A 22,933-nucleotide genomic window follows, 5' to 3' on the forward strand; every position below is an offset into this window, starting at 1 on the left:
ACAGTTGGATTAAATTGGTTACCGTCTTTCGGTTCTCTCCAGCCCTTAGGCCTCCTTTGAACCTAAAGGAAAATGTGGCTTGTGTTATGCATCGGCCTGCTACTCTCTGGGTTACCTGTTGGGTTTTCTAAGGTTTTTCATATAGAGGTTTGGAGCCCATAAATAGCCTGGATCAAGCCCAAATACCAGACCCAAATTTCTTCCAAAACTCCAAACCGAGAGATCTCAAATAAAAAAATAATTAAACTGCATAATGATGGTAATTAAGCATTAACAAGATAATACATTCAAACTCATGAACCGCCTAAGCTACCACCTTCAAACACTCATTTCATTATACATACATCTCCATAAAAGCAAAAGCTCTCACTCAATAGTGAAGGTTGGGGTTGGTGGTTGCATGGAAGGGAGGCCTCCAGGCAGAAGCAGTGAGTAAGCAAAGGTCCTTCCAACCAAGCTTGAGAGTGCCATTGTCCTCCACCAAAGTGTACCCATCAGAAGGAAACATCCCAAGCAGCAATGTGGCTTGTGTTGCTGCATTTCCAGCCAGAGATATCCCTCTGAACCCACTCTGCTGAAACTTCTCTCTCCAGTTGTAGAACTTCACCTCTCCGCTCCTCGACGGCCCTCCGACAGCCAGAACGTTCCGGATCTCTCTCGAGAGCAGCTGCTGCTCCACCACATGCCTCTCCTCACTCTCCTCCCCGTAGCTCGCTCCGAGAGAGTCGAACAGGGCGGAGTAGTAGTGTATGGCCTCCACAAACCGCCCCAAGAAGGAGCCCGCGTGGCTCAAGTCTTGTTCCACCACCGTCACTACTTTTGGTGCCAATCTGAATCGACATCCCCAAACACATGCAACAATCAAAACCCAATTAGTATACAATAAAACATCTACATTGAAACATCAAATCAAAATTAAATTTTGCTTCTTTCCCATAATGTATGTTATGACCAACAATACGTGCAAAAGGATTGAGGGCAGCTTTTTATAGGTTGCAGTATAGATAGATAGATAGATATAGGTCGTAGTGGCATGGTGCAGTAAAACATTATTTGTTTAATACATGGTCAGCGGTAGCTAGCTTCATAAAGTTTGACACTTTGATTAGCAACATCGATCAAAGACACCAAAAAGTGCAAAGCAAAAGAAACCCAGTTTGAATTTTTCATCATATTTTAAGAATCAAATGGATGAAGAGATGGAGAAAGACGTTACCTCTGCAAAAGCCAGAGCGTATTGGAATCGGAACCAGTGACATCGTAAAGCGAATGCTGCAACCAATGCACCGCCACAGCTTCTCTCTTGCTGATGTTCAACCTCTCCGGGTCCAAACTCCCCACTTTCTCCGCCACAGGAAAAAACTCGAACGGAAGCCCTAATTTATCAGCGAAGTCAGACAGACGCTTCCCGGTGGCCTCCAACGCCTCCATGGAGGTCCCGAGCCCGGTAAGCCTCACGTAGGGGGGCCCACCTGGCCTCGAAGCCAGGATGTGGAAAAGCCCAGGCCATTGCAGGCCCTGCATGATGTCCAGATCTACTATGTGCACCCTGTCCTCTCTCTCGAACGCTTCCTGGATCGCCTGATTGGCGGTGAAGTGAGAGAACTTGACGAAGGGGCTGATGCCGTTGAAGACTTGGAAGGCGGAGACCATTTTCTGGGTGTGGCTGATTGGGACGTAGGAGGGAGGGAGGGAGGCGTAGATTCCCAGGCAGGAGCTGACGAGGCGCGCCGACATGGCTTCCGAGAAGTAGGCGGCGACTCGCTGGGCGGAGGTGCCGAATGGGGTGGAGAGCTCGGAGATTTCGAGGAGGATTTTGGTGGCTTCGTCGAAGTTGTCGGCCGAGACGGCCTCGGCGCATTGGAGGAGGAGGGTGAGGAGATGTAGGCCTTCTTCGTCTCGCTTTTGCTGCCGCATCTCTTCTTTTCTCTCTCTGATTAGGGACACTGCCGCCGATGGTGTTGTTGGCGGTGGAGTGGGGGTTGTTGTGGCTGTAGTTGTGGTGGCGGGTGCAGCGGTGGGTGTTGTGGACTCGGCCGCAGGGGATGAGGATGAAGAGTTTTCTAGTTGCTTATCTTGTGTATGATGAATTGCCTGATTGAAAGGAGAGTTTGGGTGGTGAGGGTTTGTTTGGCTACAGGTGATAGGGGTAGGACCAGCTCCTCCTCCACCTCCTGTCCATGAGTGCAAGTACAAATCATTGCTGTTCATCACGTGGGTAGCAACAGAAGCAGTCTCAGCTGTTGTTGGGTTCGTGAAAATGGCGACGTCATGTAGGGTAGCCGAGTCGAGATTGAGCTTGAGAGCCCCAGGACCTTGATGATGATGATGATGATGATGTTGGTTTTGTTGCTGCTGAAGCTGTAAAGCTTCTCTTCTTCTCCTGAGCTCTGGTACTGTGGCGGGGTTAAAGTTCGGGATGGGAGGAGGAGGTGGAGGAGGCTCAGATATGGAGCGGAGCCTGTACTCGAGGAGAGAAGCGAGGTTGGGGTTGCAAGGGAAGATGATCTCTCTGACGTTGTGGATGAGCTGAGGGATGGAGACGTTGGTGGAGCTGTGGATGAGGTCCTTGATGATGCCGTCGATCCACGCCGTGGCGGAGGAGCTGTCTTCCATGGATATGGATATGGAGGATGGAGTTGCAGTACTTTGATTCGAAGGAGTCGTCTTTTCGGGTGGGAACAAGGGCAGACCCGAAAACCCACAAACGGCAGGGGTGAGGGTCTGGGGCTGAAGCTGAAGCTGATGAGGAGGAAGTGCTCCTGATTGATGATGGTGATGAAGTGACAGTGGGTCAATAGGACCCCAGTTGGCAGCAGAAGCAGCAGCGGAAGAAGCAGAAGCAGAAGCAGGTGATAAAGCCCCACCAGCTGACGTCAAAGTTGTCAAATTTGTGGAAGATGGTACTGGTAACAGCATAGTGGAGTAGTTGGGATAAACCATAGAATTATTATTCACTTTGGTCGCATTTGGATTTGGATTATTATTAATAATGCTGCTGCTCCGACGGGAAAGCCTCATATAATCAGAAGCACTTGTGTTTCTGCTTGTTGGGTTGTTTTGAACTTCAATCTCACAAGCCATTCTCTTTCTCACCATTTTCGATCCCTCTGTCGACTGTCGCTGCTGCTGTTGTTGGTTTTGGTGCTGGCGAGGTGGTTGCTGCTCTACGCTGCTGCCTTGGCTGTTGGAGTTTGTGGTGCTTGTCATCGGACAAGATGGGCTTCCACCGCCATGGCTGTTGTTGTTGCTGCTGCCATTGCCGCTTATATGGTCGCCATTGTGATCACCAAGCAAAGCACAAGCAGCCATGTTGAAGAAGATTGATGGAGATCCTGGAGGACCTGCAGCTGGTACTAAATATGACAGGGACAAAGAGAGTAGAAGAAGGTGTTTGATATTTTTTGCTCGTCTTCATAGAAGAAATAATGAAATGGGATCTCAGCTCAGCAGAAATGCAAAGGAAGAAGATGGGGGGTTGCAATATCCCAAACAGATAACGGTGTAAAGATTGGGACAGCAGCTTTGGGATTCCTTCTTCTCTCTCTCTCTCTTGCTCAAGTCTCAACCCAACACGAGCTCCCAAGTACTAAATTAAGCTACCCTTTATTATTCTCTGTTTTCTGATTTAAATAATATAAGTCCGCCGTAGCTATGTCTTTTGGATGCATCTGGGTTTTTCCATAACCGAGAAGAAAATTTAAAAAAAAATTGCAGATGAGAGGTTTTGCTCGTGCTGGGAAAATGGGAGTGGCGATTAGCTAAACGTCTGCTTATGGATGGATGAATTTGAAAACTTAATTTAAACTCTTCTTGGCCTTTGGTTTATTTAATGGTTTAATGGGAAACAAAGCTAGGCCAGCGATGGAAACAAACAAACAAATGAGAATGCAAATAGGTAGTGTCCTTTCCCTTGTATCCGAGTTCGAACCTCCTCTCGGAGACTATACATTAGGATAGTTTAGAATAACGCTCTCGTCCAAAAAAGATTTAAGGGTGTGGGCTTAGCTGTGGCTTCTGAGTGGCAGATTGGGAGTAATGGAGTTTCTGTGTGGCTCGTCTTTAAGTGTTTGACGTTTTCATTCATGTTCGGATATGGGAACGACCATTACTATGATGTGCATTGATGTCTCTGGGAGAGTTCTTCAACCTTATTGTTACTGGGTACAATCACAAGACAAAAACCCTAGCGCTACAAGTTAATCAAATTACCTTATTTAATATCTTCATTTAATTATCCACCTGCCACAAATTAAACGTGCCAACCCCTTTCTTTCTTCAATTTGATGAGAGCATTTAGTTTCCATGAAATTATCACCTCAAATTTTTACCAATTTTGGGCACTGCCACTGCAGGGCCTGCAACAGCAACCACTCTTAAATTTTGTCGAACTTTCAATCACAGTTGAGCCTAAAATTACAGGCTCGTTTGGGAATGCTTCTCTGCAAAGTACTTTTGTTTATAAGCACTTTTATTATAAAAATTAATCTTGAATTTTCAATATAAAAAATCCAAGTCTTCCTGGAAAAGCACTTGGGAGTGCTTCCTGAAGAAGCACATAGCAAATGCTTATCAGAAAAGGGCTTATATGACCTATAAGCATAAGCGCTTCTAAACTTTTTTGCTAAATGCTATCAAAAGTGTGTTTAACCTTTCTAAAAACACTAACTTACCTTATAAACAGATTTAATAGTAACGTACCTTATAAACCCTAGCTAGCCATGATACATAAATTTCTTAAACATATTATTTAAGTGAATCATGTGATTAAGCTAATTAATCATTGAACTTGAACTTTACAGGAAAAAAAAAAAAGGAGATTTGCTATATATATTTTGCCACGTCACGATGAGTCATGACAAACTGGAGAGACAAGACAACCATCGTACATTTGCATGTTGCCAAATTTCTTGGTGACAAAATGGTTTACAAAGTTCACAGTAACGAAAGTGTTTTATTTCATAAGTGGCAATATGAAAACATAAAGACATAATTGTGACATACATTTGTTGTTGTTGTTCCTTCCGCCGGATGAAAAATGTCTGATCATGCATTGTTTTGTTTAATTAATTACGATACAGTACAACTTAATTAAATCTTTAATCATTTTGGAATTTACTTTTTGGTTCAAGAAAAGGACGCGTAATTAATTCCAACACTAGTGCATTTGATATCTATGTATTTGACTTTCTCATTTTGGAATTTATTTTGTTGGGCCTTCTCCAATGCGAACTCTAAGATGCGAACTCGTTGCGAACTTTTGTTTTTAACCGTTGGATGGCTTGTGTGGCTTTATTTTCTTTCTTTTCGCTCTTCTTCCAACGGTTAAAAACAAAAGTTCGCAACGAGTTCGCATCTTAGAGTTCGCATTGAAGAAGCCCCCTTATTTTGTTATACTCAGCCAATAATGATATGCCATGTGAAAATATCATAGTGTTATTAGCCGGGATAACAAAATTTCATGAAAGTCTTTCTTCACATACAGGGTCAACTTCTTTTCATTGTTTTCAAAGTTTTGAAATTTCAATATTCGCATGGGAAAACGTTGCTACCCTAGTTAATTAATTACTCTGTAATTAGATTTAGAGATTACATTACCAAGTAAAACATGTCACGCTCATTCCAAGACCGGGGGCCTAAAAGTAATATTTTTGAATTGCTGCTTCGTTAACAGCAAGGAAAATAGCTGCGTTGATATTGTAAACTAGCTTGATTAAATCATATAAATTACTATTAGTCTAAATATTTTTACATTTAGGCCCTTCCTCCCACCTGCTCTACTACTAGGGTTTGAGGTAATTAATATAGAAAGGCAGATCTCAATAATAAAAAAATATTGGAGGCTCCTCCTCGTGACCGAGCCCCGAAGAGAAGTAGCTGTCAAACCTCAGTTCCTGAAAATTGAAGCCTAGTGTTTGACATTTTGCTTTCAACTGCATTTTCCACATCAACTTTTTCCTCTTGCTCTTTTTTTATTGTATAGTATCTCTTCTCCTCTTCTATATGTTTATATATTTTTTACTTTTTACTTTTTTTACTTACTTTGACCAAGCTTAGCAGTAACTTTGTCCTTGTTTGATTCTCCCACCCCATGCACAGACAGGCACTTGTCTAATTAGATTAGGAGTTGGATGTTAAACTCACGTGACATGCTAACATTTTATCGCATGGTGTTACGAGTTTAGTATTACCGACTAAGTAATATACATGTTATAATTTGAGGGAATTCGTTAATGCCAGATCTTCCACCTTCAGAGTTAACAAAGTTTCTTTGAGAACTGGCACAGAGAGAGAGAGAGAAACCAAAACAGAAATGAACAAAAAGCAGCACGTTTATACCACCAAAAAGTAGGCTGACTTGTTTGAACTAAAATATATTAAGAGAGAGAGAGAGAGAGAGAGAGAAAGATCAAACCTACTTTACTGTAATTATCTAACAGATGGAAGCTGTGAAGTAAGTTGATTTTATGGTGTGCATGTAAAAAGTTATTCGTCTTTTGGACCGTCGTTCTCTCTCTCTCTCTCTCTTCCTTTTTCTCTTTCTGAATTCTGACTGACAAAGCCTTTGAATCGCAAACTTCAACACGTGAAAAAGAGACGCATCACCACCCACCCCTATTGCAGAACCAAACACAGAGTCAGTTTAATTTTTGAAATGCCAGGAACTCTCGACCACTTTCTGAATTTCCATTGCTCAGCCTTTTTTTTGTTTTTTTGGTTTTTCACTTTCCCTTTTCACCTTTTTCTTGTTTCTTTCTTTTTACAGCACCACCATCGCCATGCATGTCTCATTATCTAAGTTTCTGTTCTTGTTTGTTTCTTTAGCTTCTTTTCCTTTCATATCATATCAGCACAGAAAAATATAATAATATTGTTCTGTGACAGTATGACAGTACGGCACTTTGAGACTCTGGCCCCCCCTCAGCATCATCCAACCCTAACCTAATGTGGGTCTTCCCAGTACCATTCTGAACATTATTCGCAACGTATTTTTTTCCATAATTTGAATATTACTATTCATATATATAATTTTGAAATTTTGGAAGATATCAAAACAAGCAGCAGCAACTAAAGAATTGAAATCTGGAAAGTGCTGTTTGTACAAAGATTTTTAGTACATAAATTATTTTTTTGTGAATGTACGTATGACAGTCATGAGAATGACATGGCATAATACATTAGGGTAAAAGACAGATAGAGGTAGGGCAGAATTCCATTTGGGTTCATTTGGTAATTCCATTCTCACATACGCTGATGATTTTTGGTCTTATTTGATTTTTGTTCTGTTTGAATTTTCAAATATAGCAACATTGTTCGGCACACAAGGTTCCAAACTCAATTCCAGCATAAAAACTTACTTGTAACCGGGATAGTACTATTTTGTTACCCCTATCCCACGTGTCATTGCGTTACTCACCGGGAATAACAAAAAGTGTTCTCCCTATTGCATAAAAGTCTTTCTCCAATCCCAAACCCCTATTTATCCAAGTCCAACTTGATGTCACTAAACTCAAAACTTTAATCATAAAGGAGTGAAATTAAGGTAGTAATTTTTTCTTTCTGATTTGATTTGTGTATATAATTGCAAAGATGACAACAAAAACCTTTTGTTGGAGGTAACAAGTGATGTGCCCTAAAATCTACCCCACACCACAGTGTAGACTTTGATGCATTCAGCTTTTGGTGTATGAACGCTGTAATTTATAACCACATCAAACATCTCTACTCAGCTGCTGATTCCAATAATAATTACCCAATAATCATTCTTGGCAATATTGAAAAGACACATTTTGGATAAAACTCACCATTGTTGATGACCTACGACTTTTCATTCCAATTTTGAACCATGTAGTAGGCCGTCAAAATGGAATTCTTTCAGCAAACCCATGTCGGTTTTGGTATATTTTATTAGAAATTTTTCTTCCGCGATTCAGTGCATTATAATCACATCATTGGACTAGCACATTGCTTATTCAAACTAATAATAGCACATGCACTTGAATCCCACACATCACCACTCAACACACAAGCATTTCCACTCGTTTGCACTTATAATCCAACCATCGCGCGTGTGCGTACACATACACATATATACACGTGTAACGTTGTTAGGTATCGTGAGAGGGGACGGTGTCGATATGTCTTATTGTCATGTTAAAGCGATTGATCAAAATTGAGGCAGGTCACATGCAATTGAACTTGAGCATAGAAGAATGCATGCACATTGCGTTAAAAAATATTGATGCAGAAGCGATAATCTGCATTTGATAGGAAAAAGACGCACCAAGTTGTACCAAACATTCGAGGCTTAACAACACAACAAATGCATCCATTTAAAAATTTAAAATCAAATTTAGGAAGGGGCTGACTGCATAGGCCAAAACTTGCTGCTCTTCGTCTTAACAAATGTTCATAATTCATCTAGAACAGCACACAATCATGCATGCCCACCCAATCCAAATTGGAATTTCAGATTTTTTTAATTATAAAATTTTCGATTTGATTTGATTTGTGATGTGGGCATACTGATCCATGCAAATTATGATACACACCTTTTTTTTTTTGGCTTCAATTAATTGAAAGAGAGGAAAATTACATTCGAGTGATTCCACCAGAATATCTCCAATGTTTCCCTCAATGGAGATTCTCACTGTCGACCCATGCACACACACTGTTCTATTGTTGTTTTTTTGTTCCTTTTTTCTTCTTCCATTTTTGTCTTTGTCTTTTTTTTTTTCCTTCTTTCTTCCTCGTGTGCTTGGGAAGAAAATTATTGGGCATGTTAAAACAAGCCATCTCATATCGTATGTTCATGAATTCATTTCAACTTTTCCTTCCTGCCAAATATTTTGACCCTCCATTACATCATTAGGAGAAAAAGATACATTATATCGGGCTTCATATTCTTTTATGATGCAATGAATTCCACCATGCAAAGAATTTATGTTTGTTCATATTCTTGTGGCAGTCTTCATATGCTCGTGTTAGTGCTCATCTAGCACTCATAGAGAACATGTGGAACCCTCACCAACATATGGAGCCCTTCTGTCCACACGACAAGAATGAGGAAATATTTTCAAGGAAGACGATCGTCGGGAAAAATACAAAAGGAAGGGGGCAGGCCAAATGGGCCAATCCTCAGGCAGGTTGAGCCTAAAAACAGATCACATACATGGTACACCCAACCCACCTGTTAGGAATGTCTGGCGGACTAATGAGCTGGGCTAAATCCCATCCAAACTGTTAGGAATGGGCTTTTTGTGCAGGAGATAGTTTACCTGGTGTTTGATTGGGGCCTTGTGGTTTCACCTGGAAGTGAATTGGGCCCTCTGTTTTCTGTAGGTAAGTAATGCTATGCTGTAAAGGGTCGAGAGGAGAAAGACGCAAATGAAATAGAAGCAAGAGGGGCAAGGGACAGCCGAAGCAGTAGCGTTAGCATAATTAATGATTCCGAGAGTGGCATTGCCATGGCGGAATGGACTGAGATTGAGAGTTCCATCAGGAAGCAGAGGCTGCTGCAGAAGCGCCCATAACACCTTAAGAAACGACGATGGCCGCCCAATTGTAATCTCTCCTCCTCTTGTCTCTCTAGACATACCTGATGATTGGGCTCCCTCCCCTGCACACTCGTGTTTCTCTTCCCCTATAAGTTCCTGTAAGTTTCCTGCTTGCCCATCTCTGCTGCCTAGCTTTACTCGGTTTTTTCTGCTTTTGATTTGCTTTCTTATGGTCTTAAGTATTAAAAGTTCAAATCTTTGTTGTGTGTAAATTAAGTGGTATTTGATGGTGTGAGCAAAACCCAGTTTTTAACAATTTGATTTGCGTTAAAGTATTCATTTTGGTTCACCACCACAGCTAACGAGCAGACAGCTACTGTTATTGATGGGAAGTTTATTGCGGATGAAATTAGGACAAGAATAGGCAGTGAGGTGAGGAGGATGAAAGAGGGCATTGGAATGGTGCCTGGGTTGGCGGTGATTGTGGTGGGTCATAGAAGGGACTCTCAGACTTATGTCCGTAACAAGATGATGGCTTGTGCAGAAGTTGGGATTAAGTCCATGGTTGCTCAGCTGCCTGAAGATTGCACAAAAGATCAACTTCTTGGCGCTTTGTCTAGTTTTGATGCGGATCCCTCTGTTCACGGTATTCTCGTGCAACTTCCTCTACCACAAGTAATTTCTTAATCTGTGCCAATACTTTTTTTTTTAACCTTTAATTGTATGCATATGCTGTTCTGCAAATAGAACTAGATTAGAATTGAAGTTATACAATTGTATTTTCAAAATGCTTTGAATCTTAAAGACAGTTGATCAACTACAGATATCATTTAGTTAAGAATGATGAAACAAATTTATATACTTGGTAGTACTCACTTTAACTGAATCAACCTCACTCAAGGGAATGCCCCTATTTTAGAAATCTTCCTTAACTTGAATTTCTCCCGTAAGCACCCACAAACTGGAAGCTTCCTGAACTTTTTTGTCTAAAGATCCATGTGATTAGGGTTTTAAATTGGAATTTTCCTGCTGCACATTTCGATTTGGAAATGTTTCCTTAAAAATCTCTGCCCATTTTGGGCAAAACGGTATCTGGATTGTGTTAGTCCAACATTGTCATAGTTTGGGTCACTTTAGGTTTGCTGGCCCATAGGTTTGTTTTCAGGCTTGTGAGATTACGAGCCGACACAGTTGAATTGGTAAGAACACCCCCACCACAAACCCAAGACCTGAGAGACCTAAGCCATGAACACTCTAGTGGGTAGAAATTTCTCTTAGATCACCTGTGTGGCTTCTAAATAGCTGAGGTTTTGATTCATTACATGTCAGAACTTGCTGCTGTTGTATGGAATGACTTACAACAAACTGTCTGGGACAGCATTTGGATGAGGGAAAAGTTTTGGATGTGCTGAGACCAGAGAAAGATGTGGATGGCTTCCATCCACTTAATATGGGAAATCTTGCCATGAGAGGAAGGGAGCCTTTGTTCATTCCCTGCACTCCCAAGGGTTGCATTGAGATGTTGCTCAGGTCTGGTGTGGAAATAGCGGGGAAGAAAGCTACTGTGATTGGGAGAAGTAACATTGTTGGATTGCCCACATCATTGCTGTTGCAGGTAATGTTATATTCTCTTTCAAAAATGACATAATAATAAAATCAATCCATACATGCTAATGTACAGGCATAATTTTCTTCAAATTGTTGTGCAGAGGCACCATGCAACAGTCAGCATTGTACATGCCTTCACAAAGAACCCAGAACTTATCACCTGTGAAGCTGACATTGTGGTCACGGCGGCAGGAGTGCCAAATCTGGTCCGTGGAAATTGGCTAAAGCCCGGAGCAGTTGTTATCGATGTTGGAACTAATCCAGTTGAGGTAAATACTGGACTCCTTTGATTAACATTTTGAATTTGGCAATTTGACAAAACGGTGGCATTAAGTAATCACATAACTGTGCCGTATTCTTTCATTTTACTTTTAAATCACATATATATATATGTATTGTACTGTACTGGCAGGACCCCAGCTCGGAGCATGGTTACCGCCTCACGGGGGATGTTTGCTATGAAGAAGCAGTGCAGGTGGCATCAGCCATTACCCCAGTGCCTGGAGGAGTTGGACCCATGACAATTGCCATGCTCCTATCAAACACTCTTGATTCAGCAAAGCGAGTTTATGCCTTCACTTAACCTGTACTTTGTTGATTGTACCGTAGTTTTCTGTCTTGTTATTGAACTACTGGATTTCTGTACTTTTGTTAGATTTTAAAACTTTTTTACAATTTGCAATAATTAAACGTGTATGTAGTCACTCAATGTCTATATTCCCTGGGAAACTTGTTCGCTGGCCTTTTGGGTTTTTGGTTGCTCCACAATTGCCAAATGCTGGATTCCTTACATGCACTTTAGTCCCAAGCCCTTCATCTCTATGTGCCGAAACGGGACTTGGCGTTGGTTAGAAATGCTAATCAAGCCACTTTGCATTAATTAAACTTGAGGATGATCATTGAAATGTTGCTGATGACTTGAATTTTCAATAACTGATTGTCAGCTAAAAAGGTAATATACAGAGGATCTATAATACAACATTTTGTACCATCAATCGCATGCCCTGATAATGAAAGAAACCAATCTGGATGTCCAACCTCAGGAGATGCAACGTATAAAAAAAAGGAGAAAAGAATAACATTATACAATTCAACGCAACAGAAATTACTGACAGCATCTATCCGGCGTGAAGATAAAATGTTCCAATTTGCCAAGAAGCTCATTCTTTAGCTTCAGTCGCAGGTGCCACTGGCTCAGCAACTGGAGGTACGCAATCTACCTTGTAGCGCAGCGCCTATATTTCAGCAAATAATAAAGATATAAATGTAAGAAAATTCCAATATAGGGTGTACAACATACAATAGACGTAGGCCTGAAAAGGGTACCAGTTCATAAAAAGATTGAAAAAAGGTCAGATGACAGTACCCTTCAGAATATGAGTAGCTAGCTACTAGCTACAATAAGTCTAGTTAGATTGAGAAGAGGTCAGATTTTGCTTTCGATCTCTTAGTTCATATCATAATAAAGTAGAATCAGGACAAACATCGTCTGACCTACTTAAGCTGCTTTTGTAAAGATGGAGACATAGCAGCCAGTATATCAAGCGACATGGAATTACTGAAAAATACATGCTCGGAATATATGCAAAAAGGCCAATTCTCCTGACAATGAGAAGTGAGCTAACACAACTTAATGGCTCAAACGTCAAACTGAAGTTTAAAATAGCATGGAAGGTGTCTTTTTTCTAATAGGGAAAAAGCATGCTTCTTAATGAGAAATTCCAGTGACTTGCAAATAAAAAGAAATTCTGCATTACCATTATATTTCAACTCTAAAACCCAAAAGGCCGACTTGTTTTCAAGCATGATATGACAAGTAAAGTGGTGTAGTAAAACAAAAACAGAAACTGAAAATAGGAGATCCCAAACATGTCTGCACACCTTCTTAAAGAAACTTGAATATGAATTGTCCCAAAGCAGCTTATAGTTTCCAACCTCGCATGTGCAAAAGTTTCCCTGTAAAAGATTACAAGTTTAGAAGTCAAGAGATTTAATATCAAATGGTGTTCTAACACCACACACAACCAGAAATGCTAAACTTACTTGGTCAGACTCAAAGCGTCTGTAAGGTAAAATGAGCTGTGGTATAATCACCAATGCCCCAGTGTCATTGCAAGAAAACAATTATGTTAAAAAGAGGAATAAGAAAGCAAAAAGGAAAAACAGAACAAAGAAAAATAAAAGGTTGAAAAGGAGGAGAATAAAGTAAACATTGTATAATTAACAACCAAACCATCATAGTTCAACTTACAGATTTTTCTCCAGAAGGATTTGTATACTCGACACTAAATCCAATATCCTGACCACCAAACATAAATCTCAATATGGGATTTACACTGTCATAAATTTTGCATAAAGAAGCATACGAGCTATTTTAACAACTGGAACATATATTAATATCATGAGGCCAGGAGCATGCACATTACAGCTGTAGCCAATTATATTCTACATACATACAAAGAAAAAAGACAAAGTAATTAGAAAAGAAAAGAAGGTCAATAACGGTTAACAAACAATACCAAGTTTATCTTCCCTTGCACAAGCGAAAAATCCCAAGCAATGTATGAATTTATCGCGTCCACAGACAACGAAACCTATAAGAGTAATGAAGGTATATTAATTCCTAGCTGAGTTGTTAAACCAGAGTTGTTAGAAATGAATCAATAGATTCACACACGCATGCATGTGAGCACAAATCACCTTCAGCCACAAGGAAAAAGAATGAGTCTCACAAGCAGATATGTAAACAAACCTCATGAGTTTTCCCAGCCGGAACACTTATCTCTTTGTAATCATCATTATTCCTGTACAGAAAAAAACTAACAAAAGTTTTGATATGAAAATACAAAAGTAAAGTTCAATTTTTTAAAAAGCTGGAGTCTGACCTTCCTTCTAATGCACCGGCAACCTCTGCTGAGATAAAAAAGGGGGAATTTGCAAAGACCTCGCTGACAAAAATGCATACATAAATTGATATAGGAATAAGCACAGCCTAGCAGCAAGATAAAGGAAAGACATGCTTGCAGGCCAGCAAGACAACACAGATTTATTTTGGCGTTTAAGTGTGCATGTATTATCATGCATATACAAACAAGAAAGCTACCATAATTTGTAAAATTTTACTTCTACACATTTTTATGGGATCAAAAGGATAGTCAAATCAAACCCCTAGCAAAAGGGGTATGTAAATTGAAACGTCAAAACTAATATGATAATAGTTATTATAATGAAAGTGATAAAAATCATTATCATCAAGATGACATATGACTTAAAGTTACCCAATTGCAAACAGAAATAGGAGTAATACCTGATAAACGTTATAAACCTTTCAAACTCAGTGGTGTAGACATCAGCAGCTTGTTCCAATACAGCTACCTCTTCTCTCTTTCTGCTCAATTCATACAACAAATAAGTGTCGATGCAAATTTGGGGGGAAAAAAGGAAACCAAAGAAAGTGTCACTGAGAAGACAAATAGAACTACATTTTGAACAAAACAACCAAAGATAAAAAGATTGCAAGAATTCTCACAATTTTCTAGTCTCAAAACGCCCCCAAGACAGCGAAATAAAGAGTCTTATAAGAAGCACCATAGTTGTAAGTCTGTACAAAGGTGGTCCATAACGTTGTCGTTGTTCTTCCATGGGCCTGTTAATGAAGGATACAACAAGACATTAAATTATTATAGGCTGCGCAATTACACTACTCCGACAAAAGAACTTACCCATCATCATCATTTATTTGGCGAATAAAATCTAGTAGAACCTGCACCCAAAAGGAAGTGTGCAGGAACAGTTACCAATTATCAGAGTCTCGAACATGGATTAAGTAAATCATACTTTTGAAATACATCTAAAAATAATAATTTATCGAAACAACATCAAATAACCACCCTCCAACTAGATAAATACATTAGGCAAAATGAGAAAACCATAAAAGGAACGTTAGAAGGAGAACAGCATATCAAGTTAAGAAGTAGGAGTGAATATACAGACCAAACAAGCATATGGAGTAGTAGGTCAACCCAGCCAAAAAAAAAAGGCAGGCAAATGCGCAGAGGAACATACCTGTGGAACCCCAACCAAGTACTTGACAAGGGTTTTGTAGACACCAGTAGCAGAACCAAGCTGCGCTAAAAGTCTCCTCCTGGAAGAGTGATGGGCAAATAAAACGTAAGGTGGAGGACATGCTGCTTTTAACCCAATTGGGTAAGTGAAAAGTAATTAGGCTCACCTCTCCATCTGTTGTTTCCACAAGAGAGCATAACGATCACGTATAGATGCTCCAGAACTAACCAAAGCATCAACCTCTGCTTGCTTATTCCTCTCTGAACGGTCCCTCTGTTGTCTGATGAGCTTTCCCCGAAAATCTTGGGGAATGTAAGTCATAACTGCAGGCAGAATCCCACATTCCATTATGAGCAAAGCAAAGTTTTGAATAAGTCATTGAAACGCAACATGGGCAAGCGAGAGGCAACGAACCTGTATTGAAGACACGTTCCGAATTTTTAGCTTGGAAAGACTCCAATGTCTTCAAACTAGTTTGAAACTTTTGGTGGAGACGATCGATAATAGTAGCAAGTTCAGCATCATCAGGACTTAACTGCTGTTGAAGCTGTGCCCAGAGAAGCAAGAATTATAATACATTTTTTTTAAAAAAAAAAGGTAGGATCTTTCAGAAGCAACAACAGCATAGATTAACTTAGGTTAGCTTACCGATCGAGGCCAATGAGGCTTTTCAAGTAAATACAGTATCTCCTCCATATGTTCTCGATTCTTCCACATGTTCTCGTCAACTTTATGGGGCGGTTCACTCTCTAACTCACTCACTAATAATCTCTCCTCGCCTACAAATCACACTCATTGACTCATTCAATAAACAATATGCAATAACAAGCAAAAAAAAAGATGATCACTTTAACAAAAATAAGATTAGAGGGATTAGAAATTAAGGACCTTCAGCAGCCGGAGAGCTGTTAAGCAAATCGGCGGTGAAAGAGCGAATCTCAGAGGAAAGGCGAGCAACGTCGTTTGAGAGAGGGGAGAATTGGTATGTGTCGTAATAGGAAGCCAGAAAAGCCCTGGTTATTGGTACTATACCCTCGGTGGAAGCCATTGTTACTTGTAAGCAAGACCAGTCCAACGCGATCTCTCTCTCTCTTTCGTTTCTATTCGTCGGCAACAGGAGGAAGAGGAAGAGGAGTTACAGTGGAATAACGGAATTTGAAAGGGAATAAACCAAACAAAGAGTCTTGAGTCAAGTCCACGCCACCGCCCACCACCCTCCACTCACCGATGTCGTTTTTTTTTTTCCTGAAACAATAAACATAACAGAAAATGGGCTTAAGAAAATCCTATAAAAGAGTCATTTTCGACCCAATAAAAATTGAAACTTTGGATGGCACAGTAGCCCAAGCCCAAGAATCATCCGCCGCACAAAAAAGAAAAAGTGAGAAAATTGAGTGAGAACGAGAAAAGTGAGGGGAACCCCGAACCCGACAATTTTCATCAGAAGGGAAAAAATGCCGACTTTATTCGGTTTTCTGATTCGATAGAAGAAAAGAAATGTTGGGTAAATCAGATGACTAAAGCTCTCTCTTTCATTTGATTTGATTTGTGAAATCCAGAAGCGACGAAATGGGTTTGGAAGATGGGAACTCAGAGAACGCGCGAAGCTGGGCGAGGTTTCTAGCCACGTGCCTCGTCGGAGGGGTGGTGGTGGCAGTGGGGGTTGGCTTTGGGGTGTCTCTGTTAGGCTCACAGGAACGTCATGGCCCTCAGCTTCCTCTGGGATTTCCATGGCGGAGGAAGAAGAACAGACCTGTCCGCGTTTACATGGACGGCTGCTTTGACATGATGCACTACGGCCACTGCAACGCGCTCCGTCAGGCACGTGCCCTCGGCGACCAATTGGTTGTCGGCGTTGTCAGCGACGCTGAAATCATCGTCAACAAAGGCCCCCCTGTTACTCCTCTCGATGAAAGGTACCAGCTTTTTGTTTAAATCAGCTGCATTAGCTTTGTAATTATTGGGTTTATGTGAATGCATCTGTGCTTGTGTTGTGTTGTAGGATGATTATGGTTAATGCTGTGAAATGGGTTGATGAGGTTATTCCGGATGCACCTTATGCTATAACCGAAGAGTTCATGAAGAAACTGTTTGATGAATACAATATAGACTATATCATTCATGGAGATGACCCATGTGTTCTTCCTGATGGAACTGACGCTTATGCTCTTGCCAAGAAGGCTGGTCGCTACAAGCAGATCAAACGCACAGAAGGGGTCTCCAGCACAGACATTGTTGGTTTGTTTCATTCTATCCATCTCACTCGGTTATGCCCATTTCTGTGCGTATTTAAGTCTAATTATAGCACAGAAGCTGATTAAATACTAATCTTCTTTACATAATCACAGTTGTTAATCCTTTGCTGGGGCAGTTGGAATTTGCTAGTCTAATTTTGTTTTTTGGTAATGCTGTGAACAGGTCGTATGCTTCTCTGTGTAAGAGAGAGATCGGTTAGTGAGAACCAGCACCATTCTTCCTTGCAGAGACAATTCAGCCATGGTCACAGTCAGAAATTTGAAGATGGTGGATCTGGAAGCGGAACTCGTGTGTCTCATTTCCTACCAACATCTCGAAGAATTGTTCAGTTCTCGAATGGAAAAGTACGTAATCTCTGAACTTTCTCTACTGGTTGTTTCAAATAAATAAGTGCATTTTGTCTGTTTTAGCTATCTGAATTTCTATGAATATCCTAGTTTATATCTTGTGGATATTACATCACAGACTGAGGGCAATTTTTATTACTCAATCCCTTGCCTTGATTCCTCGGATGAAGTCTCTTGTTAAACAAGGGGGAACAAAAAGGAAAGAAAAAACATAATTTCTATATCACATATATTACTGGTGAGGTGGACTTTGTCACTTTTTAATGTATGTTTTATGCCTGATTGCAGGGTCCTCAGTCGGACGCACGCATAGTTTATATAGATGGTGCATTTGATCTTTTCCATGCTGGACATGTGGAGGTAATGCAGATGAGTTTGCTCACATGCTATTTATCCTCCTCCCTTCTTAAAGTACCTTTCCAAATTCTTTTATATTGATCCTTTGGCTGGGCAGATTACATATCTGATTCCCAATAATTTCCAAACTGGCCCCCTTTTTTGTACACAAGGAAAAACCTGGGAAACAAAAGCAAAATAAAACTAAGCCTGTCTTTAGCTCTCTCTGACACACCACACACCACACACACACACACGCTTTATAACAGCACTCCTTAACTTCCTGTTGGTTTTTTTGTTCATCCTATATTCTGTGCTACTGTGGTCTTCTAGTTGTTTCTCTTATTTTTCCCAATTTGCTTTAGATTTTAATGGACTTTTTTCCTTTTTCTCTTCAGCTTAATTACCATCCATTATTTGCTTCACTATTCAATGTAGGCAATTAACAATTCAGGGATTAAAAACTTACTTGTTTCGTTACATGTCCATCCTTTTCATACAGATCTTAAGGATTGCGCGAGAGCTTGGGGATTTTCTTCTTGTTGGAATACACACTGATCAGACTGTCAGGTTTGGTCTCCTGCTTCCCTATCGCTGGAAGGGCTATCAAGTTTGATTCTTTTATTTAAGCTATCTACACCTTTTGTTGCAATTTTGAAATGGTAAAACCTTCCCTTGTCAGTTTCTGTAACTGTTTAGTCAATTGGACCCACTTTAGATCCATATGTAGTTTGACCAAAATTTAAAAACCCACCCAACATTTACTATGGCTTGTAGTTTAGACTATCGCTTGTTTTAAAGAAATTAAAAAAAAAAAAAATCCACCCAACATTGTATGTCCGCAGAACTTCTTAGCACACATGCATGTGTGTATGTTATCTTTGTCACGTGAAAAAGAAAGAGTCGGTGAGTCATTTTATACTCCATTGTGCTAGTTTTCTCATCAAATGGGTTTTGAGTAGCACAATGGCTGTGACAGAAACTTATCCTTTGTCACCACTTTGGAAAACTTGGCTGAGTATCAGTTGTCTTTTATGAAAGTTGATTTACTTCATGTTTTTTTTTGGTTGGTACCCTTGTTATTTTTAACTTTTTTCCTACACATGGCCTGTGTGTATGTTATCCTTTTTACTGCAATGATCCGTTGTTCACATTTTGATGTTTCATGAAATTCAAGTTCGTTCTCAAACTTTACATGTTATATTAATTTCTGGGAAGCAACTCATACCTATAAAATAGAAAAGCAATATCGCTGACCAATTCATGAACTTCTGTCTCTTATAGCAGCTTGTTTAGTTTTGCAACCTCTGATTGTAATTTTTTTTTCCCAAGTACGAATAGTTTAATTGTATTAGATACGAGCTTTCTACGCTTCATAGGTGATAGCCTTCATTCTAATCATTTCACTGCAGTGCTCATAGAGGAGCACATCGTCCAATCATGAACCTTCACGAAAGAAGCCTGAGTGTTCTGGCTTGCCGGCATGTGGATGAAGTTATAATCGGTGCTCCATGGGAAATTTCAAAGGACGTGGTCAGCTTGTCTTCTTATTTGTATTGAATTTGCTTCATTATGCATTTAGTCACTTTTCATTCTTCTACTTGATTCTTCTGGTTTGCTTGTGGTAAACATTAATGTTTATTGAAATTGTACCTACCAATAACTTGTCTTACTGAAGTACTTTCCTCAGTTTTGTCAACTTGGCTTGTTTGAAAGAATGCTCATAGTTCTTTTTGCCTGCAGATCACCACCTTTAACATCTCTTTAGTTGTCCATGGAACGGTAGCAGAGAATAACAATTTTCAGAAGGTAAATTGTGAAACAAGTTAGTCATGGTGATGTATATTATTCTATTGCTTAATAATGGAGGTGCCGGGATGCTTTGGTTAGTTACATAATTTTTCTTCTGCAGGAACAAGGCAATCCATATGAAGTTCCAATCAGTATGGGTATCTTCAAAGTTTTGGACAGCCCCCTTGATATCACTACTTCCACGATAATTAGGAGGATTGTATCCAATCATGAAGCATACCAGGTCCCCTTTATACCTGACCTTCTTTGTGATACTCTTTTGATCAAATTTGTATCCAATCATAAAGCATTATATGTTGTCCATATGCTTAAACATATAAATATATAACTATTGTCTTAGTTGGTATTCATTGATTTCTGCTTTTCTGATTTGCTTCAAACCTAATCAAATTCAGCCTTTTTTTTTCCTTCCTGCAGATACGCAATGAGAAGAAGGCAGCAAGTGAGAAAAAGTATTATGAAGGCAAGTCTTATGTTACCGGTGACTAACAGATGGCGATCTCGGAGGCTAATACATGGCTAGTTATTGGCTGCACCTGTTATTTTGGCAGTTTTACGGAATAGTACTAACATCACAGATGACCCACTTGGGCCGTTTTACGAAATTCTGCCTTACGAAATATTCACATGCTGTCGTTCACAGTTTCTAGATTACATGTTATTCCTGAGTCATGTTGTCATGCAGCTATCATTTTGTTGCTTAGAACACTATTTTCGGATTCAATTCAGAACCTAAAACATGAGAAAAACTTAGTTTGGCAGGTTGAACGGGACAAGCTTTTCAGAGTTTGCAAGTTCTGCCCCCCTATTTTCCACATTAATACAAATTTAGCATGTCTACAGATGCAATATAATCTTCCTGCTGTTCTTAAAAAAGAAAGAAAATTCTATATACATGAACAAGGTAATCTTTCTCTGAGTTTGGTTTCATTCTCATCGTCAGAAAACTTGCCCTGTTTAAATATTTTCGGCAATATTAGTAACATGTGGTGTTGCATTGTAACGACACCACCATCTGTTCCATAACATGCCATGTGCCTGACATGCCTGATCATTGTGGATTAAGAGTATGTGGTAGGCTATCCTTTGGCCTTAGGGTGAAATACAAGGAAAATTCCGGCTCCTATGAGACGGTTGTATACGTATCTTCTCTCACGATTACTCATCACGTGCTACTCACATGATGCAAGATGTATATGTCTTGTCTCACTGAAAACTTCTGATCTGAATGAAGTTGCTAATTTGCTAAAGAATCAAGGAAATTAATAATGGGATGATAGAGCAAAGGAAGGCATTGAAACACTTCCACTTCTATTTAAATACAAGAAAATTGGAGTGATGGCTCTTGTACAAAATATGAGATTCAGTGGGGTAAAAAGATGGTATCTTGTTTACATGGGTTTATTTCTGTACATCACAAGATAATTAAGAACACAAAATTGGGGTAAATGGCTTCCCACAAATCCGATCCAAGATAATTACAAAACCCATAATAAGGTCAAGGTCGAAGCCTGGTTGAACAACTAAGTTGAACACATCATTGTCAAGCAAGACTGTACTGTTTACTCTCTTTCTAGCTACACTGGCCACCAATTGTCCACTGCGGCTTCTGATTTTGCAATTTCGTCTCCCAAAACAACCCTCAATTCTGAAATCTGGGGTGCCAGTTGCATGAGCTCCCATGAACACCTCAGCTGCTTCACTTTTGTTGCTGCTGCCAAAAAGGCCAGACCCACTTCTCATGGCAAACACCCTGCTGGATTTTGGGCTCTTTCCACACCCATCTTCTCCTCTATATGCATTCCATTGGTCTTGCATGCTCAACATCTGTTCATACAAAATCAAATTCATTAAGCTTTCATGTATCGGTTACAAACCATAATTTTTTTTTTACAAGCAATAATCTAAATTATATGAGGAAGGGGATTCGAATATGCATGGGCTCAATGCCCGGCTAACTGGCCTAAACCAGCCGTTACAAACAATGATATTTACTACATTAAAGAGGAGGAAGGCCATAATTAAGTACCTGGGGTTTGAGTGTCAGCAAGGCCCTTCCGACTCCGTCCATGAGGACAAGCCCTCCTCTAACACAACAGTTTTTTCTCGAATAGTTGTCCACTCGGAAAGTCAATATTCCGCGGTCATCGAACACTGTAAATCCATCAGTCCCCTGGAAACTCATGCTGGATCTCTTCCACACAGTGAGCGCAGAGGGAGGCACACGATGATCATGAGCATCTTGAAGCTCCAGCGGATGATCTTGATCATGATCCTGGTATCTATTCACTGCAGCCGGATGTATCCTAGACATGGCTAGTTGTTCAAAAGCAGAAGCCGTTCGAGAAGATGAGAGGAAAAGGTCTCAGAGACGAGAGAGAGATGAATATTGGTAGAGAGAGAGAGGGATATAGCTAGGTTTGGAATATGAGTAGCGACAATGGATTAGCTTTGGTTTTGTGCCTGAACTTAAGAATAAAGCTAGGTCCAAAGATATGTATATATATAGCCAGAAGCCTTGGGATGATTTGGTATATACTATGAGAGGACGTATGTACGTGGAAACAAAGAGAGAGAGAGAGAGAGAGAGAGAGAGAGAGAGAGAGAGAGAGAGAGAGAGAGAGAGCTTTGTGTTCTCCGTTGTCTAGCTTAGTGCTTAACACAAAATTCTTACGTAGGTCCCCTCCTCAGCTTTTTATGCTCTAATATTATTCTATCAGCCTGCCTGTTTTCCCTTTTTTCTCTTTTTTTTTCATTTTTTTTTTTATATACGCATTCCAATTTCATATACAAAATTACAAGACCTCTCTGACCTCACAAGTGGCCACCCTAGCTACCTACTAATTTTATATTCTGCCCTGCTCCGTACGATATATACAGTGTTCTTGTGTAGTCCGGTTGTGATTAACAGTCAAATAACATATTATGTCAAATTTATGATCGACTTTTTCTTCGTAAAGTCTTAATAGAATGTTTTTTAGTTGTAATGTTGGATCTTTTCAAAGGCACATT

General features: G+C 40.0%; 5 protein-coding genes across 5 annotated transcripts; 2 read left to right on the top strand and 3 right to left on the bottom strand.

The window, feature by feature from the left end:
• Window positions 1–225: 225 nt before the first annotated feature.
• On the bottom strand, window positions 226–4,000 carry SCR (GRAS family transcription factor). The gene is made up of 2 exons (XM_021973337.2): window positions 1,217–4,000; window positions 226–830 (listed from the first exon to the last, which is right to left on the bottom strand). Exons 1-2 carry the CDS (start codon window positions 3,310–3,312, stop codon window positions 371–373), a joined length of 2,556 nt encoding a protein of 851 aa, XP_021829029.2. The 5' UTR covers window positions 3,313–4,000; the 3' UTR covers window positions 226–370.
• Window positions 4,001–9,364: 5,364 nt separating this feature from the next.
• LOC110769352 (Amino acid dehydrogenase family protein) lies at window positions 9,365–11,866 on the top strand. Its single transcript, XM_021973301.2, has 5 exons — window positions 9,365–9,655; window positions 9,856–10,172; window positions 10,876–11,112; window positions 11,207–11,374; window positions 11,518–11,866. Exons 1-5 carry the CDS (start codon window positions 9,445–9,447, stop codon window positions 11,686–11,688), a joined length of 1,104 nt encoding a protein of 367 aa, XP_021828993.1. The 5' UTR covers window positions 9,365–9,444; the 3' UTR covers window positions 11,689–11,866.
• A 132-nt stretch (window positions 11,867–11,998) lies between these two features.
• Window positions 11,999–16,385, bottom strand: LOC110769356 (retinal-binding protein). The gene is made up of 15 exons (XM_088254459.1): window positions 16,059–16,385; window positions 15,819–15,949; window positions 15,585–15,717; window positions 15,337–15,493; window positions 15,171–15,249; window positions 14,828–14,868; window positions 14,635–14,751; window positions 14,413–14,493; window positions 13,991–14,053; window positions 13,858–13,909; window positions 13,625–13,699; window positions 13,357–13,404; window positions 13,149–13,184; window positions 12,987–13,061; window positions 11,999–12,340 (listed from the first exon to the last, which is right to left on the bottom strand). Exons 1-15 carry the CDS (start codon window positions 16,216–16,218, stop codon window positions 12,266–12,268), a joined length of 1,323 nt encoding a protein of 440 aa, XP_088110585.1. The 5' UTR covers window positions 16,219–16,385; the 3' UTR covers window positions 11,999–12,265.
• Window positions 16,386–16,516: 131 nt separating this feature from the next.
• PECT1 (phosphorylethanolamine cytidylyltransferase 1) lies at window positions 16,517–20,775 on the top strand. Its single transcript, XM_021973306.2, has 9 exons — window positions 16,517–17,086; window positions 17,173–17,408; window positions 17,589–17,770; window positions 18,062–18,133; window positions 18,612–18,679; window positions 19,522–19,642; window positions 19,853–19,918; window positions 20,022–20,144; window positions 20,339–20,775. The coding sequence occupies exons 1-9, from the start codon at window positions 16,740–16,742 to the stop codon at window positions 20,408–20,410; spliced, it is 1,287 nt and encodes a 428-aa protein (XP_021828998.1). The 5' UTR covers window positions 16,517–16,739; the 3' UTR covers window positions 20,411–20,775.
• Window positions 20,776–21,198: 423 nt separating this feature from the next.
• Window positions 21,199–22,412, bottom strand: LOC110769381 (protein LURP-one-related 5-like). The gene is made up of 2 exons (XM_021973336.2): window positions 21,951–22,412; window positions 21,199–21,748 (listed from the first exon to the last, which is right to left on the bottom strand). The coding sequence occupies exons 1-2, from the start codon at window positions 22,233–22,235 to the stop codon at window positions 21,347–21,349; spliced, it is 687 nt and encodes a 228-aa protein (XP_021829028.1). The 5' UTR covers window positions 22,236–22,412; the 3' UTR covers window positions 21,199–21,346.
• Between the last annotated feature and the right edge of the window lie 521 nt (window positions 22,413–22,933).

Source organism: Prunus avium, chromosome 6 (assembly GCF_965620075.1).
Source record: "Prunus avium chromosome 6, drPruAviu1.hap1.1, whole genome shotgun sequence".
In the NCBI taxonomy this organism is placed as follows: domain Eukaryota; kingdom Viridiplantae; phylum Streptophyta; class Magnoliopsida; order Rosales; family Rosaceae; genus Prunus; species Prunus avium.